The sequence below is a fragment of the Genypterus blacodes genome, unplaced genomic scaffold (genome assembly GCF_046128005.1).
Source record: "Genypterus blacodes isolate CSIRO-AG114 ecotype Tasmania unplaced genomic scaffold, CSIRO-AGI_Gbla_v1 ptg000090l_1, whole genome shotgun sequence".
In the NCBI taxonomy this organism is placed as follows: Eukaryota; Metazoa; Chordata; class Actinopteri; order Ophidiiformes; family Ophidiidae; genus Genypterus; species Genypterus blacodes.
The window spans coordinates 1,458,476-1,475,978 of NW_027466895.1; the positions used below are offsets into that span (position 1 = coordinate 1,458,476).

General features: G+C 44.1%; 2 protein-coding genes across 2 annotated transcripts in view; one reads left to right on the forward strand and one right to left on the reverse strand.

The window, feature by feature from the left end:
- Positions 1-10,340, reverse strand: part of snd1 (staphylococcal nuclease and tudor domain containing 1) — a 140,619-nt gene extending 130,279 nt beyond the window's left edge. The window contains exons 1-7 of the mRNA XM_076159021.1: positions 10,093-10,340; positions 7,492-7,641; positions 6,646-6,766; positions 6,439-6,520; positions 2,235-2,395; positions 1,114-1,205; positions 65-223 (exon numbers count right to left, since the gene is read on the reverse strand). Of these exons, the coding sequence (XP_076015136.1) occupies positions 65-223; positions 1,114-1,205; positions 2,235-2,395; positions 6,439-6,520; positions 6,646-6,766; positions 7,492-7,641; positions 10,093-10,167 (840 nt within the window). The 5' untranslated portion in view covers positions 10,168-10,340. The remainder of the gene's footprint in view (positions 1-64; positions 224-1,113; positions 1,206-2,234; positions 2,396-6,438; positions 6,521-6,645; positions 6,767-7,491; positions 7,642-10,092) is intronic.
- A 3,589-nt stretch (positions 10,341-13,929) lies between these two features.
- pax4 (paired box 4) lies at positions 13,930-16,841 on the forward strand. Its single transcript, XM_076158890.1, has 9 exons — positions 13,930-13,963; positions 14,196-14,326; positions 14,466-14,678; positions 14,753-14,834; positions 15,367-15,507; positions 15,589-15,671; positions 15,769-15,837; positions 16,427-16,544; positions 16,750-16,841. The coding sequence occupies exons 1-9, from the start codon at positions 13,930-13,932 to the stop codon at positions 16,839-16,841; spliced, it is 963 nt and encodes a 320-aa protein (XP_076015005.1).
- The last annotated feature ends 662 nt before the right edge of the window (positions 16,842-17,503 follow it).

Below are 17,503 nucleotides of genomic sequence, written 5' to 3' on the forward strand. Positions count from 1 at the left end.
AAAAAGCTCAAAGCTGGGACCTTAATAACACGGCCGTCTCCGGGTGATGCCTCGGCTGTCTTACCGGGTGAAGGATGGTGCCCAGTATGACCTGGTTAGGGCAGCTCTCCAGGATGATCTGAACATCGCGCTGCAGCAGCCGTGACTCGGTGAAGAATTTGGCCTCTGCTGCAAACGACTCTGGAGTCTCTGCACCATCTACCTCCCGTTTGAATGTGGGACACTGGAGATAAGAGTGAACACAACAGCTCGCAGGTTCAACAAAACAGGAGAACTTGAGTTTTAACCTGTATTCAATTTGTACGATTACATGAACAAAACAAACGCTCTGGAGCGATTCCAACAGGAGGCATTTGCTTTACACAAAATCCTCATGTTTTTCATTCTTATTCTTGTGATTCTCTTGTGGCATTGCAAAAAACACAGACAGATATGAAAGCAAGAGGCGCATTGAGGAGATAAGCTTTTATAAGACGAGACAGAGAACACCTCGCCAAGGATGTAATATCTCCAAGCAGGAGATGGAAAAGATAGATAATCTTGAGTGGTCCATCGGCAAAGCTCGGCGAAGAGGATTGAGGGAAAAACTCTGAAGTTTTGTACAGAGAGGATATGACACCGCTAGATCAAATGTTATTGTGCGAGAATGTCTGTTAATAGATTTTCCAAATAGACAACGGTTGACAGAGAAACCTAATTCAGTTTTAGTTTTTGAAGCTTTTAGCAGGAAGGATGTGGAGCAGGGAAAGGCATCAAAGAAGACGAAGAAGAAGTTTCATTACACTGCGATCAAGATATTTATGAACTCAATTATTTGCTTTCTTATTAGTTCCATTTCATTTGAGATTAAATTCAACTATTCGAAAGAGAGAGAGAAAAAGTGAAATCAGCTCAATGTTTCAAATCTCATCTTGTGTGTGTGTGTGTGTGTGTGTGTGTGTGTGTGTGTGTGTGTGTGTGTGTGTGTGTGTGTGTGTGTGTGTGTGTGTGTGTGTGTGTGTGTGTGTGTGTGTGTGTGTGTGTGTGTGTGTGTGTGTGTGTGTGTGTGTGTGTGTGTGTGTGTGTGTGTGTGTGTGTGTGTGTGTGTGCGTGCGCAAGGAGCAGCTGGCTCACCTTGACTCCAGACAGCATGACGGTGACCATGTAGTAGTCTGGGAGGAGCAAGGCACGAACAACGCTGCCGTCCCGCACGTGCTCGATGATGGCTGCGAGCAGGAAGAAAGACAATGAGGACAATGAGGACGCGCGCGCAGTTATCTAATCTGTGCCGTGTTTCATGTTTTGCGCAATAGTTTGCCAAAGTGAGTCGACTGAAGTATTATTGGTCCACATAAATTCAGAAAACCAGAACCAAACACATCTGGTCCATTTGTCCAAATTTACTTAATCTTGCTTGATCCTGGAGAAATTGGATGGTGTATTATCTCTCAGCTTTACACTCAGTTCCAAGCAGTTACTCTTGTCTTTTACTGAGCATTAGGGCTGATGTGCCTTGCTGAAGGGTTCCTCTCCAGTGCTTGTCCAGAGACGAGACTGTGCATCTCCCAATCAATACGATACTACGTGCAACCTGACTAAAGCCTCGAGGCAACATTCATTCAGAAAGCTTTTCGGATAAAATGCGCTTTTTCTCCGACAATAATGCCACTTACGGCGGTTGTACCTGACCTCTAAAGGATGAGACAAGCCAATGAGCCAGTTATGTGAAACACATTTCACACTAAAGTGGCATTCCGGAATGGGCTCTGAGTGTCTTTAAGCTATCTGGGGGGACAGACAGAGGCAGAAGCAGACAAGTGAAGGAAATTGGTATTCTGGTTTTGAGCTGCAGCAGCTCAATGCAAGGCACATTTAAAGCACTTTGGCTGGATTTCTGCCTCCAAAAAGCCCCGACTGTCTGCCAGGAACGGTATGGACGAGACATAAAGGAATGAAACACTCTTCCCTTGTTCATTTCCCCCTTCAATTAAAGGGTAGTGAAATGAGCTGAGCCACTGTTAACTCCAGTCGCCTGGAATAAATTGAGTGGCACATTACACCTCGGGTAGGAGAGATGAGAGACTGGAGGAACGACCCGATGAAGCCTGATACAGAGTTACGTGAAGAGGACATCTGAGAGAAAATGGTGGAAATGTGAAACGGCATTGAAAGTGGACTTTTGTTTGAAAAGGGAGCCTCTTGTTTTATATATGTGTGTGTGTGTGTGTGAGCGAGCGTCCTCCCATTGTCATTACCATTGACTGGTTTCTGGTGCATGGAGTCCACAAAGTTGCGGGGATTGTCTATGGTGTATTTGAGGTCGCGGATGGTGTGTGAGCCGCCGCCCTCCATCCACATGCCCTTCTTGGACGATTTGGACTGGTCCTCCAAATCACAGAGTCTGGCCTGCTCTGGACTGGGAACACAAACACACAAAGAGAGGCTGTAAAATGCAAAATCCACATGACACATTTGAGGATGACAAGAACAAGAGAAAGAGGAGGAGAGGTGCAGACAGTCCAACGTGTTCAATCAAACACCGCAGCAAGACTGGTTTCCAGCCATCGCAATGTGATTAAGAACAAGAGTATGAATAGTTTGGTGCTCATGGTCATATCTCCCCAGCAGACCCAATTACATTAATAATGAATGTTGCTACAAAAATAATGAAATAAAGGCTTAAAACACAAAAATGAAATCTAAATCGGTTAAGGAGCAAAAATATTAATACGCACTGGCATTAAACAAGAGTGAAACAAAAATATCAGTGGGACTTTTGGAGTCGACATCACAGTCAAAGGCCTTTGGGAAGCAAGGACCTTGCTGAATAAATGCTGCTATGGCTCCACTTAAAATCATTTTAACAACTCTGTTATCGAGTCTTCGAATGTGAAAAGTTCTTCTCCACACACTTGAAAAGATCTGAGACCACAATGAATTTCACACCAGTTAAAAGGTGGAAAGATGTCACAAAGGGCAGTTAGTGAGCTTTAGTTGCTCTTATACAGCAACTTTAACCACGTTTGGTTTCTCATTAGACTTCATCCTATTCCAAGGCAAATTTGACTTTCTTATTCAAACACTTACCAGTTCTCATTGCAGCTTGTTTTCATTATTATAACGGCTTAAACGTACCGGAGCACTTTGTAAAGAGACAATAACCGTGTTTGACAGCTCTTTAAAAACCACCACACAGCCGGCTATAAACGCCACAATTAATTCCACGCTGTGTCACTATAACGTGCGGCCTAATGCATTATAAGGGCCCTTGTACGATTTTAATTATTCAGAACTTCAAATGGCCAGCAGGCTTTTGTTTTTCTTAGAGCCAAGACAGAGCCGGCTGATAAATGTGGGAGAGGCGGCGGCAGCAGAGGTGACTGGTGCTTTGTAGGAACCAACCGTCAATCATGTGGCTTTTTCCAAATAATGACGGCTAAAAAAGACACAGCTCATCTCACGGAGGCAACAAAATGGGTCTCAATTAAAATGCCACACACACAAATACACTCGCACACTCCAGCTGTGCGCTTAGAATTGAGGTTTTGGACTCGTGCCTGAAACACTATCAACTTCTCCTTCCCCTTTGTACCGATTTAACTGGTAACTTGAAATTGAAAGGAAACCAATTCTTGCTTACTGAACAACAAGAGGGAAACTTTCCGGGGTAAAAGGCTCCAGCTATAAGAAGTCAATTGTGTTTAAGCTACTTAAGAGTTTAAGCGCTGAATTGCAGTGCAGGAAGCTGCGACGGGAAAGTGAGATAAACTAGCAACGCAGAAAGTTAACAGCCCGGCGCAAATCAGTTAAGCTACAGAAACGTGGAAGCGGATGATGGTGAATGTATTCATGACGCGGATTAAGACCTTAAGTTTCATTTTAGATTGAGGAAAAATAAATACATCAATCTGAATATGCTGATGAATAGACGATACCCAAAACACTAAAGATCAGAAACGTGCTCTGATCTAGTTAACCATATTGCTTTGAGTGCAAGCCTGGAGGAGGAGCGTTCCATGGCTGGTGTCCACTGAGGCCCATACTAGCGTTGCTGTATGTTGCCCCAGACACTCCCAAAAAGTTTTCTAAAGTGGCTTGCAGTGTTGTTTGTGTTTTCTCAGCTGGGCGGCTGTTACATAAACCAATCAGTCAAGCCTGCAATATTAATTTTTCAAAAAGGGTCTAGAATGCTGCCAGGGAATCTGACAGATTTTCATGGTCTCGGCATCACAGTGACTAAAGTGAGCGGCTTCTAAAGAACGCCGGCCCGGCCGAGGACGGGGATTGAGACGAGAGAGCGAGAAGGGAAGATTGATAGAGTGCGAGTGTCTGCTTGGATCAGTGTGGCTCCACATCAAGGACGGCGTTTTTATGACTGATCAAGTCAAAGTGACACTTGTGCCTCCGAAGGCAAAAAAAAAAAAAAACCCACGGCTTTAATAAATGTAAATCTGCGTGACAGCTGCAGTGCGTATGAAGAATACCTTTACTGAAACAGCACATTGAATCTAATCTTTCATCTAAAGCTATTCAGTGATTAATTTTAATTGAGGTGAAACAAAGTGGAATAATTGTGTTCCACCAATGAACAAGATGAATGATGATGAGGCATCATTGGTTGCGAAAACACAGCATTTTCAGTCTGAGGGAAAACAAACGGGTTCACCTTCATCTACACCTCTGAGTTATATTTACGTGTTAGAAGCGAGCGTGGACGCTGTTTGCCCCACACACTGAGCCTCATTAGTGGCAGGAGACCATATGGTGTTTATACATCTGCCTTCAGATAGAAGCAACCTCCATGTTTTCCCCCAGTCAGGCTAAAGGATTATGTGACCAACTCTTGCTTACAGGACACAGTACAGTATAGACCCTGGACTTGGTTGTCCCGCTATATGACCAGGATATCTTGGTTAGGAATTCAATTAAAAGTGTCCAGTTCTTTTGGGTATACTGCCATTCAACTTTGTGAGGAACCAAATTCCACAAAGATATTCTCCAAATTGACGATATGTTTATTCCACAAGGCAACATTCAAAATAATGATCCAGTTCCCGCAATTCCTCTTTGCCGTCTAATCACCCAAAAGGAAAATGTAGAAAAAGGAAAGCAACATGCATACAATTTGCAATTAATTCTGTAACAGCCGTAAGACAATTAGTCACTCAAACATACTCGACCCAGTTAATAAAGAACAGCTATTTACGTCCTTGTGTGTGTGTGTGTGCCTACGCTCATTCCAGTAAATCGGTTACAAGCCAAACGACTGCGCTCCAGTCTGCTCCGGTGAACTGCTGAGTGTTGGGCCCAGCCTTCACTTGGGCACGCTGGCTGGCCGCTGTCCCGAGCCACACAGTGGGCCTCTGAACACATGTTCAACAGCACCATCCAAAGCCATTATTGTTATCATCACCCCCATAATTATCATCACACCGTGGTTAGCATGATCAATGTAGCCAATCACGGGGAGTAATGGATATTGGAGGCTAGTGCAAAGAGGGAGAAGCTAAGGCCTGAAGTCCTCGCAGAGTAATAGCCCTCTCCTTTGGCCAAACGACACCCGCATACACTTAAAGCATCATTTACATTAGTGCCTGTTCTGGGCCATTGGACGGAATGCTTGAAACGGGGTCATTAGTGGCAAAATATTCACATCATCTCCGTTCATGTTGGGAGATACAAATGTAGCAGTCCGAGTCAAATTGCTCGTAATGTGTGTTATGTGCAAATACTGCCACTGGGGGGTATAGGCCGCACTCCATCATAAAGCGGCGGGTGTGTTGGGATTACTGCATATGGGCAGGCAATGTGGCAAGGAAGAAGTTTGAGACGAAGCATCGGTTCTGCAAGCGGCGTACTACTGCCACCATCTGGGACACAGCGGCTCCGTCTCTGCTCTCTGCTCTGCCACAGCAGGATGTGCTCATAGCACCCGCAGATTCATCACTGTGGCAGTACCGTAAGCTTAAGCAAGGAGAAGATTACATCATGCTGCCCAATGATTTCCTCTCAGCTCTACGAAACAATGAGTATGGCTGTACAGTAGCAGGCAGGGCAGCTCGTGAAGCAGCCGCTGTTTTTGGAGGGGAGAGAACTGCAGAGGTCAGATCCCTACAATGTAGATTATCTCAAATGCATTTCAGGGTTTGTTATGCATTTCTGATTTTTGGCCACTGAAGACAAATGTGTGGAATCCGTTTCATATTTTTAACAACTGTCCTAGCCCCACAGCTCCATTCTAAAGGGCCACTGTCAAGCAGCGGGCACCCTGAATGGAGGCGTAGAGTTATGGGCAAAGTGAGTGGACTGGGCCCAAGTATTCAACCTGCCAAGCTGCAGCCTCAGTCACATTTAGTTTGTCAGCCTCCTAAACAAACCATAATGAGCTCCATTCTCTGAGACAGCGGCGTGTGAATAAATTCTGGTTTTAGCAGAGCGATCAATAAGCCATAATCTTACTTGTTGCCTCTGATTCCTTCCCTGCGGACTGTGGCAAGGCCCTCGTTCACCAGAGATTCAGCAATATTCTCGCCTGTTGTGTCTGCGGTGAGAAAGTACAGAAGTGCAAAATGAACAACCCAGCAACACAGAGTCGAGGCAAGTTAGCAGCTTATCTCTACAACTGTGGCGGTGTGGCCTCATGGCTTCAGCGGTGCCGACCCTCACCTCTGCCCAGGTAGACCATGCCGTATTCTCTGCCCAGAGCCGTCTTGATTTCCACAGTGAAGCAAACCTCTTTGCCAATTAGCTTCTTCCTCAGAAACTCTCTGGCTTGAAAGGCCCATGGCTGCAAGCAAGGACAAGAATGTTACTGTGTACTTATGACCTGAATTAGTATCAGAAATCAAATTTGACGACAGACTTATTTAACGAGATAAGATATGTGACAAATTTATTTATTTATTAAGGTGTTCCAGTTTTCAAATGTCGGCGCTATGAAAATTGATTACCCCTTTCCAAAAGTGAGGTGCATGCTATAAACAGAGCTCTTGAAAGGGTTCAATCTCCCTGATGCTGCAACATAACTGTCACTTTTATTTCTTGATATCAGTAATTGGCCCGTAAAGAAATATACCCCAACAAATCTGTCTCCCAAAAGCTAAACTAAGTCGCTCGATGATGGCCTGTTTTTCACTGTGACAGCAGACAGCTAAATCTCTGAGCTGTATTAAATGTTTTACATAATGGCATCCTAAGACACCTGGCAGGTATGGAATACTACATACAAGTACACCGTTGCAGTGACAGAGGTATCAAACTTGGCTTGGGAATAGTGCGTGTTACATCACTGTACAGCATCACATTTTGGAAGCAAATTTACACGGTAATCCCAAAGCAACTATTCACCAGAAATGACCCCTGCAATGTAAATCAAATACTACTTCCCATAGAATCAACCCAAATGTACACATTCAGATTAGTCTCCAAATAAGACACATTACTACATTTGTGGACTTGTGCCTTAGACACAGATGCAAACAGAAGCATCCAGGAGCATGCAGAGCCACTCACCTCATCGGGGGTGTCCTTTGTTTCGGTCTGGCCCTGAGCAGCTCTGCGGGCCATGGCCCCTGCCCGGATATTACTGAGGTTGATTTGGCGCTCCGGGGGCGGTCCACCTCGGGGCTGACCCCGAACAATGATGGCACAGCCTGACAAGACCTGGAGTAATGACACAGGGCCGGCTGTTATTGAGGATAAACCCAACAGTACAGTCATTGTTGCCTTTGGTGGATAATATCTTTAAGCATATATGGATCCTTTACTTGTCAGAAATTATTCTATAACAAAATCATTCTGCAAATATCAAGTCTGAAAAAACAGTAACTAACAGGGTAAAGCATTCACTCACATTACACATGCACTCTGACATAAACAGTTAACTATCTGAGCATTTGTATTATTGCAATGATCCAACTGATAAGCAAGGTGGTTAGGCAGGATTCTGAAATGAGTGTAAGACAAACAGGGTGGCACATTGACAGATTGATTTCACACCTGTGTTGATGTAGTGTTGGTGCATGCAAGGATCCATAGACAGAATGACATGACGGCTACCAAAATCTACCTAAAAGATGTTACAGATCACGTTGAAACTACTATGGAGCTGGGAACCCACTGAACACCGCATGTTGCCATGGTGACAGTCTACGGTATCGTTGGAAAGCAAGGTGAGATCACACCTTGTGATAACATCGCTAAATACAAAAAAAAGGGGGAAAAAGATAACCCACTCTTGGGTTTGACAACCGTGGCATTTACACAAATCTGAGCAAACATCTTTTATCTGTGGACGCTCCAGTGTGTCTGCTGGGAGCATCACCGTGGGCTGTTGATCTAAGATGCTGGCAAGATAACATCTTTCATCAAATTACAAACATTCGAAACACTAACTGGATCCTTCTCTCTCCCTCTCTGAGCAGAAGCTAAGCAAGAGGGGTGTTAAAAGTGTTTTACAGCGGCCAACTACGGCAAAGCAAGGCGAGCAGGCATTGCTGCCCCCTTATGTGTTTACAAAGAGCAGAGTTCCATGAGGAATGTTCTACACGGCCTCACTTAACTCTCCCAGCACCTCTCCAGGCCCAGGGTCGATTGCGTTAGATAAGGGACAGTAATTAAGATTTTACTGTATTACTCAATTATGTATACTGTATACATAATAAATACAGACAAGGGTGTTCCAGATCCAAAGATTGTATATGGTCCACTAGGCAACGCTATAACAATCTCCTTCCCTCCCCTCCTCTATTCCTTTGGGCAGTAAACCCACAGGAGGACAGGCTGCCCATGCTTAGATGCTTCCTTCCCAGGGGAGGGCGGCCAAAAACAAGTTCAAACATAAATACACTCGATGTGATGTTGTGAAAGTAAATGACTGAGGGCCATGCACTTGAATACTGAACACATTAATCCATTCACATTTAACTCTGTGACAATTAAGAATGCGTCTTTAAACTTTCAGATTAATGGATCAACATCGATGCCAAACTTAACCCGAGTACAATTGTATGAACTGTCATGGGGAGACAGAAGGTCTCAGCCAAAGGCTCTTGAGCAAGACAGCCAAATAGGAGTTCTATCTCGTGCAGAAACTAAGTGTGCTGACTCCAAGCTTCAAACTACCGACCTGTACTGGTGTGGTGCATAAACTGATACATGACCGACTTTATTAGAATAGAATCCTGTCTCGTTGAAAAAGAAAGCTGGTACTTAAGACACGTGGTGTTTCATGACGTACCGAGACTGTAAACATGAATGGGGAGATTACAGGGGGCAAGAAAGGTCTACGTGTCAGTTTGTCCAACTCGCTTTTGACCGGCACTTCCCAGACACTTGCGCAAAGTACAGCTGTTATTCTCACTGGAATTTCCATACATTTCCCACTCACCGCTTTGCTTCCTAGATGGAATAGGGCACGATGGCACTTATGTGGGACGCTTAGGAATGGAGTGTGGGATATTTGAGGAAACTTGCGATATTAGCTGGATAGTGAGTTAACAGCCAATAACGCACAGGTGGTCACTTCTGCGCACATTTTTGCTTCATATTTAACAGCAAAGCAGGCAAAAAACTTCATTCATAATGTAACATCTGCTGGCTAGTTACACCAACCTGAACTGACATAAACTTTAAGCTAAACCATTAGCATTTATGTCTCTGGGAAAATAAGTGTCTATTACAATAACCGAGCAGGAATGAGCGTGAGAGGGTACATTGAACGCGTCACAGCTGACTCCATGGGTTAGCATTTAGGCTAAGTTTAAGTTCTACTACTGTTGTTAGCTCGAGCTAGGTTCGGCTAGCGTCTGCTAACGTCAGTGGGCTTCAGCTGGTTAGCGAGTTAGCCACTTCAGTAGCAACCCGGCTAATGTTAGCTGGCGCGTTAAGGCAGCCAAGTGAGCCGCTGGAGACTTTTCTCGTGTCATTTTACAAGCACCGACATTCAACAGATACGAGCAGAAATGTCGTGCAAAGAGTTCAACACAAGTTGCCTGACAGTGCACAGTAAGTTTGCGTTAGTGTCTATTAGCTCCACGCTCACTCAGCTTACCAGCTGTAGCCAATCAAGACTCAAGCAGTGTTACACTTCTATTCCGTGTTCGGGGCTCTTACCATCTTAACAATTCCTCTCTGCAGCTGAGCAGCCGAAAGCGCGGCTGCCTGGGCTGGGGCTGAAACAGAAGCCATGTCCACCGGTTAAATAGATAACGCCGTTAAAGGGGTGACCAGGTGAGGAAGCCGGGAGTCCGAGGTGACTGTTCTACTGAAAGCCAAGGGGAAAAGGCTGAGCGCTGATCAACACACACGTTAGACCGGAAACACACTTTGCCATGCATGCACACGTCAAAACCGTTACTTTCCGGGTCCAGAGAGCGAAGTGAATGGGAGTGAACGGAGCGGAGCCACGACCGCGTCGGCAAATTGAAACAAGATCTTCCGGAGCACAACGTGCGACACGTCAGCATAGCGTTGAACCCGGCGCTGCTGCGTTCAGGCGCCGTACGAAATATGATCATCCAACTTTGCGAGAAACACCAGCAAAATAGTGACTCTTTACGCACGGCTGCTCTACTTCAGTATGAATCATTTATGCACAGATCTGAGTTTAGAGATATTTTTTTCATGGTAAAGCAACCCAGATGATTTGAGACATATTGGTTAAAACGTTGTAGTGTTAGTATTAGTTGGTGTTCACTTCGCTGAGAATAATAAATAATGATAAATTCATCTGTAATAGTTTCCACTTCTTCCATTTACTGAGGATAAAGTATTGCTTAAATAAAATGGGAGAATGTGTATCAGATATAATAGAGCCTAAGAAACACGGGCCTGTATGACAAGTTTTGAATTTGAATATATGTATTTCAAGTTTTAATATTGAAATGAAAACCTTTCACCCTCCCTTCCTTCCCGATGTTTACATACCTGATATAACCGAGTGCATTTATTAGTGTTTGGCCTATCTATCTATAGATTTATAGTGCATTAACATTGTACTCATAACACATAAATATTACACTATCTACACAATATACATACACTAAACACAATATGTACGTGCATACGGTTTGCTGTATAAACTGCTTTGTGTTTTGTCTAAATGTGGTAATTCTACTTTCAAACAGGTGATGGCACCCCTGGGTCAACGCTGTCAATAAATGACTTGAGCTTCAGTCATACCCCACTGTAAGCACCTGCAGCTATAGCATAACTATTGTATTTATATAGTTATAATTCCAGAATATTCCACTCTAACAGGGGCCCTCTAATGTTAGCAGGTTAAGAAAGCAACCTAATATTACAAAAAATGTGTTGATGGGGAACAGATCTCAATCACTCTATATATTTCATCAGCTGTTTTACTGCCACTGAAGATAACAAAGCTGTTATAAAAATAAAAATAGAAAATAAAACTCACAGGGAGCGTCCATAACGAGATAAACCACACACATTGTGACGTATATGGCACATTTACAATACACTTGAGATGGGTAGGAGAAAAATGTGGGTGTCATTTGATCCCTTTGCTCTCAGTAAAATGTGATAAACAGTGCTGCGTGACAAAACAGCATGTTTCCTCTCTCAGGCACATCAAACTGGCTATAATAATCATTTTGAGGTGCAAGTGATGCATTTTTATGAAAAACAAACTTACCCAAACGTATCCAATTACCAGAGAAGTGTCCCTATACTTACCACGGAACGTTAACATTAACAATAAATGCATAAATAAATAACATTTTAAGATGGATTTGGTTTTTTTGCGGCGCAGCCTCCCGCTGAACGCGGCGCACATCACCACGCTAATGGAAAAGCACACTGAGGGGAAACAAATCTATGGCCAATCAAGACAATCATATATTTTCACAGTATGAACATATAGAATCACATTCAGATTCAAAATGTCATACTACACGACAGATTGTGCGCAGTCTCGTCACAGGCAGAGCAGTCAGAGTCAGAGTCAGTGCGGCAGCTGCGTTGCGCACACGGCACCTCGGTGCGCTTTGGAGAGCGCCGTGGAAGCCTCTTTACGCGGATGAATTACGCCAATTTCTCAACGTTTCGAGACGCAAATAAGCACCGAAATGCTTGTTTCATACACAAAACAACCCCCCGCAGGTGTGAGAAAAACGTGTACAGACCGTGTCGCGCTGTTAAAACGCTTAAACTTCCGCTCATCTTTTGGCGACCTCAGATTAAAATTTACGCACCGCGGACATGTGCTGCAGTCTGAACATCATCCCCAGCTGCTTTCATTAACCTCAGCTCGCTTACACACTATGTGCAATAAAGCACTATAAATAAATGGCTACATCATCTTCCCAGTAATAAATAAAAAGGGCTCATTTTATCTGTCCTTTGTCTCGGTTGGCAAGGAGACGAAGGTGTCCAGAAATGGCTGTCCTCTATGTGACCTGGCTGATTGTACACACACAGTGTTACTGTCCTCTAGCTTGTGGTTAATGTATAATTTGGGCCATATGGCATTTTAAAATCCGAGCCTTTATTTCGGTGGCACTTCGATCTGTGTGGACCCAACTAATGATATTCAATTAGTCATTAAACAGGCCCAAAGACGAGCCTTGTGTGTGGGGTTTCACATAGGCTAATATTTGCTCGTCAAATATTTCCCTTTGAAATGTTTACAACGCATTTTTATCTGCTTGCTGCCCAAGGAACATCTGTGAGGGTTATTCTAGCCTCCCTCCTCAGGATAAACCAGGTCCCCCAATTGGTCCTTGCCTTGCGCCCATATCCGAGTCTATTTGTTCATGCTTTGAAAGAAAATGTAATAAAGAGAGACTGCGTGATGGATTTATGATTTATCAAAAGCACTTTACCATATGGCAGTCGTCATTGGAGCAGATTTCCAAATGTTTGTTTTATGGAAGGGGACCAGACATCCTTTTAATCTGAGCCACTCATGCTGAGGAAAGGATGCTCAAGTCACGTGACCAGCAGTGCCCTAAAGAGTGAGAGACACACTAATGTGGATCATTTCATTATATAAGACGAAAAATATACGATGGTGTTCCGAAGAAAACAAAGTCAAAAACCTTCATATGCTTCATTAAACTGGGGTTTTCTGTGTATTAAGTTAGAGGCAGCAGCTGCGCAAAGGGAAAGCAGTCTGAATGCCCAAACCTGAGCGTTATACTGTAGCCACACTCTGGGCTGCTTTACGAAGTGGAACATAAAACAGATATGTTTGAAACACGTTTTTTAGAGGAAACAATCAGGTGTGTGTCCTTACAAATGATCTCATCTTATAAAGCACAGAAATCAAGGAGAGAGTCCAGGAGAGCGTCAGGCTGAGGAGCCAAACAAAGCCCGGACAAACCCTGATACTGGGTCGCGATGATGTCATATTTGAGACGAGTTACCAAACAGAATCAACTCCCTTTGATCTTACTTTTATACAATTTCATTTGAATTAAATGTTCTATTGTTTTATCACTTGTGCACTTGTTTTCATTGTAATGATAAAATGCTATAAAATCAAATCGTACGTTACTGAGGTTAAGGTTACGTGCGAAACACACCAAGTAACATGTAACAGTGTAAGTTAAAATAACACATTTTTAAACCTGTGTGTGTTGGTTTGTGTGTGAGGTTGGATCACTGCACCTGTCCGTATAGCAGTGGTACATGGAGCTGCATTGCCATCGTGGTGGCAGCAGACGGAACCAAACTGAACTCTTATTCTTAATCTACTGAATTCACCTGCAAGCAGTATTGACTCACTAGGCATCAGGGCCACTACGTCATATTGAAGCCTGCAGGCCTATAAATGTGTCCTGAAGGGCGGGATTCTTCAGAGACACACGGAGTGAACCACACTCACAGGGAACCAGGAGGAGTTTTTAAATATATTTATCCCACTCATATCTTTCACCTGGGAGCATTTTATTTGTAATTATCTCGGTTTGTTTCATCAAAGTGGAGATGTGCGGGACAAACGTGGATCTGGATGACAAAGGTTCATTGTTATTATGATTATGATGATGTTATGATTACTATTATGATTATTATTATTATGATTATTATTAAATCAGTGCGGAAAGGTGAATCTTAAAAACCGACAGAATTATCAAAAATTAATTTAACACAAGATATTTTTTCACTTAGAAGAGCGGATGTGAAGTATTTTACTGCACTGTCTCTGGTTCGATTATCGCCTCGAACCCCATTATCGGCTGTGTTGTGATCAGGTTGTGGCAGTGTGAACCAGCTGGGCGGGATGTTTCATAACGGCAGACCTCTGTCAGTGTCCAAGAGGAGGACGATGGTCGAACTGGCCTCGGAGGGAGTCAGACCGAGCCACATCTCCAGGATCCTGCGGGTATCAAACAAACTAAACAAGCTTTGCTAAACACGCAGCAGAGTTGATCTCCGTCAGTTACATTTGGTAATAATCGATCACTATGATAACCTGGATTTGCTGGACATGGCGTTGATCTGAGTGTCATTGTGCGTTCCAGGTGTCCAGCGGCTGCGTCAGTAAGATCCTGAGCAGGTACCGACGCACCGGGCTGCTGGAGCCGAAGGCCATCGGAGGGAGCCGCCCTCGCCTCCTCACCCCCGGGGTCATCGCCTCCATCATCCGGTGCAAGAGGGAGAACCCGACCACTTTTGCTTGGGAGATCCGCAAACGACTCGCGGCCGAGCGGATCAAACCCTCCAGGATCCCCAGCGTGAGTCCTGTCAGGATTACGCAACTTTGACGACAGTTTAGACACGTGAGAAAACACACTTTGTTGTCTTTAAGGTGTCTTCTATAAATCGGATTTTAAGAAAGATCCACTCGGACCAGGGGCCGGACTGCATGGAGACCATCAGGACAGAGCAGAGTAAGTCCCTGAAAACACACTTCATAGAATAAAAAACCCCAATCAAAACAGCAGAGACCTCCTAATCTAAACACACACACAGAAAAGATTATTTGGACAGGACTTTGCTTAATATCAAAATAAAGACATATCAGCCTAAAATGTTTGGGTTTACTGCTCTAACCATAACATTCTGGCCTGATCTCATTACAACTTTGGACCTTTTAAAACACTAAACCCATTAACACCCACAAGAATTTAACCCATTGAACCAGATTTGAGGTCACAGTATGCTGAGATTACACACTCAGTGGCCACTTTATTATGTTAAAGTGTTCAATCCAATATAATCCAATATACCTGATAAAATAAGACTGGATTGGACTGAGAGGTGTATCATGTATGTAATTGGTTTGGACAAAAACAAGCATTAGGATTTACAGCAACTGGTGTGTGTATCTAATAAAGTGGCCAGTGAGTGTGTGTATAATGTTACTGTTATTTAGACATTGGAACAACAATTTGTAAAGCTTTTCCAAACATTTGAGTCCAGGCTTTTATCCCGTGATCCAAGCGGAAGTGAGCAAGGGAAAGATGTTGGCGGGAGCGAACATTCACCAGCAGAAACCTGAGAGCGCCCAGCACCGCAACCGCACAACCTTCACTCCAGAGCAGAGCAGAACACTGGAGCAAGGTGACAAAAGAGCAAAAACACGACTTTACTCCACTCCCACTAAGTGTTCAGATGTGTCACCTCTGTCTCCTCCTGAAGCAGAGTTTTCTCACAGCCAGTATGCAGACATGTACACAAGAGAGAAACTCTCCACTCAGATCAAACTCCCTGAGGAAACCATCAAGGTAAACTCAGCGTCAACAAACGTCATCATCGAGGCGTTGGTGCTCGACCACCACCTTTGATTTTCCTGCTCCTGACAGCTGTGTTTCTCTCTCCTAGGTGTGGTTCTCCAACAGAAGGGCCAAGTGGAGGAGGGAAGCCAAGCAGAGGAGCAGCACACACAGTAAGGTCGCGTGTCTCTGTTTGTGTGTGTTTGCGTGTGTAATTACTTGCGTTTGTGTGTGAGGGTGAATAAGGCAACGATGAGTCGGTATGCAATAAACAAACACGCATGGTTTTGTACTAACAGGAAATACCAGATGTGTGCCAGCAGACTTCAATCAAATTAAACTCCTGCCAGTTTCGAGAGAAAGTAAAGTGTTTTTCCAAAGATGTTTTATACTTTTCCGACATGTTCCTGGATCTGTCTAACACACTGCTCATACTTCAGTAAACACTTCAGAAAAGCTGCGCTCCAATGTTTTCCACCTGTGGATAGCGTCCCAATTTCCATTTGCAATGCAGTGTGGGACGATGGCATCCATCAACAGTACAAATCCCAGCCAGTTTAGTGCAAAAACAACTTCATTTAAGCAACATAAATAACAATTACTTTTTTTAAACAGCTGCTGCTCTTCAAAAGGAAAGGGATTGTGTTCCGGTACCTCAAACAGTGACGGGCAGCTTCAGGCCGCAGCAGGTACAGCGTCAATTTGAACTCCGCAAGGCGTATTTACAGTTTAAAAGCAACGAGAATGTTGCTTACCGCCATGTTTAGGTGAACTGGAGGGACACGGGAGTGCCAGGAGGCTACGGTGACGCCTCAGATGCCTACCAGGCCCTCAACACCATGACCAGGAAGCTGCAACCCAGCTACTTTATACCCCCAGAAACAGGTAAGATCGTAAAATCCTGATTGTGTTTTTTGTTAAAGAGGCATACAGCTGCCTACATGCTTTTGTGCTTCATTCCTTTCATCTCACACAAACACACACGCACAGGTATGGGAAATTACGAGCTGCTGACATCCATCTCAGCGACACCATCACTCCTCCACCAGAGAAACGACACAAACGCATCCAAGGCTCTTCACGCCGACAGATTTGCTCCGCTGCCGCTGGTTCACCATCACACGGATGCGAGGACGTGCTTCCAGTTGGCACCTGAGGCTGCGAGAACAGACTGCCGCTTGACCCCGAGCTGGAACCAAGCGGGAATTCCTCTCACTTGGAGCCAGTATCAAACAGACGAGAGGTCTTTGTTCTGGCAGCCTCAGGAGAGGGTGTACAGATGTGCCACGTCACATTTCTAACATGGTGCTGGACTGCAAAACCGGCTATACAGCTCTCCGACTGGAATTATGTGTCATGTGGAGGGAAATGTTTTAGGCAGCAGAGGGCGACAAAGGACTAAAGTTACAATCTGCTTCCATTATTCCTACCTACTTCTATCTGCAGCGTTGAATTATGGGGGGGAAACAGAATGATCTACCTCAAGTATGACTCACAGCTTTTGATGTAAATTATTACAAACAGAGAAAGAGAAAGAATTCCAATTTGGTAATGAAAGAGGTCAGGTTCTATTTGAAAGATGTGACTTAACAGTGACGCGGCTGATTAAATGCAGGTTAATGTGACATCAATCGTTCATTAGCTTCATGGATCGTTTGAGGATACAACTGGATGATATGCAGGTTATTTTTACTATGTGAACCGGCTGTTTGTTTTAGTGCAGAGGGAGGCCGAGGCACTTTGGGCTGAAAGCCAGTGGGAAAATCTGTAAAACTATAAGCTTCAAAAAGTCTAAACACGACCCGATATCTGCTCTGCTCGCCATCAGTTTTTATGACTGTAAA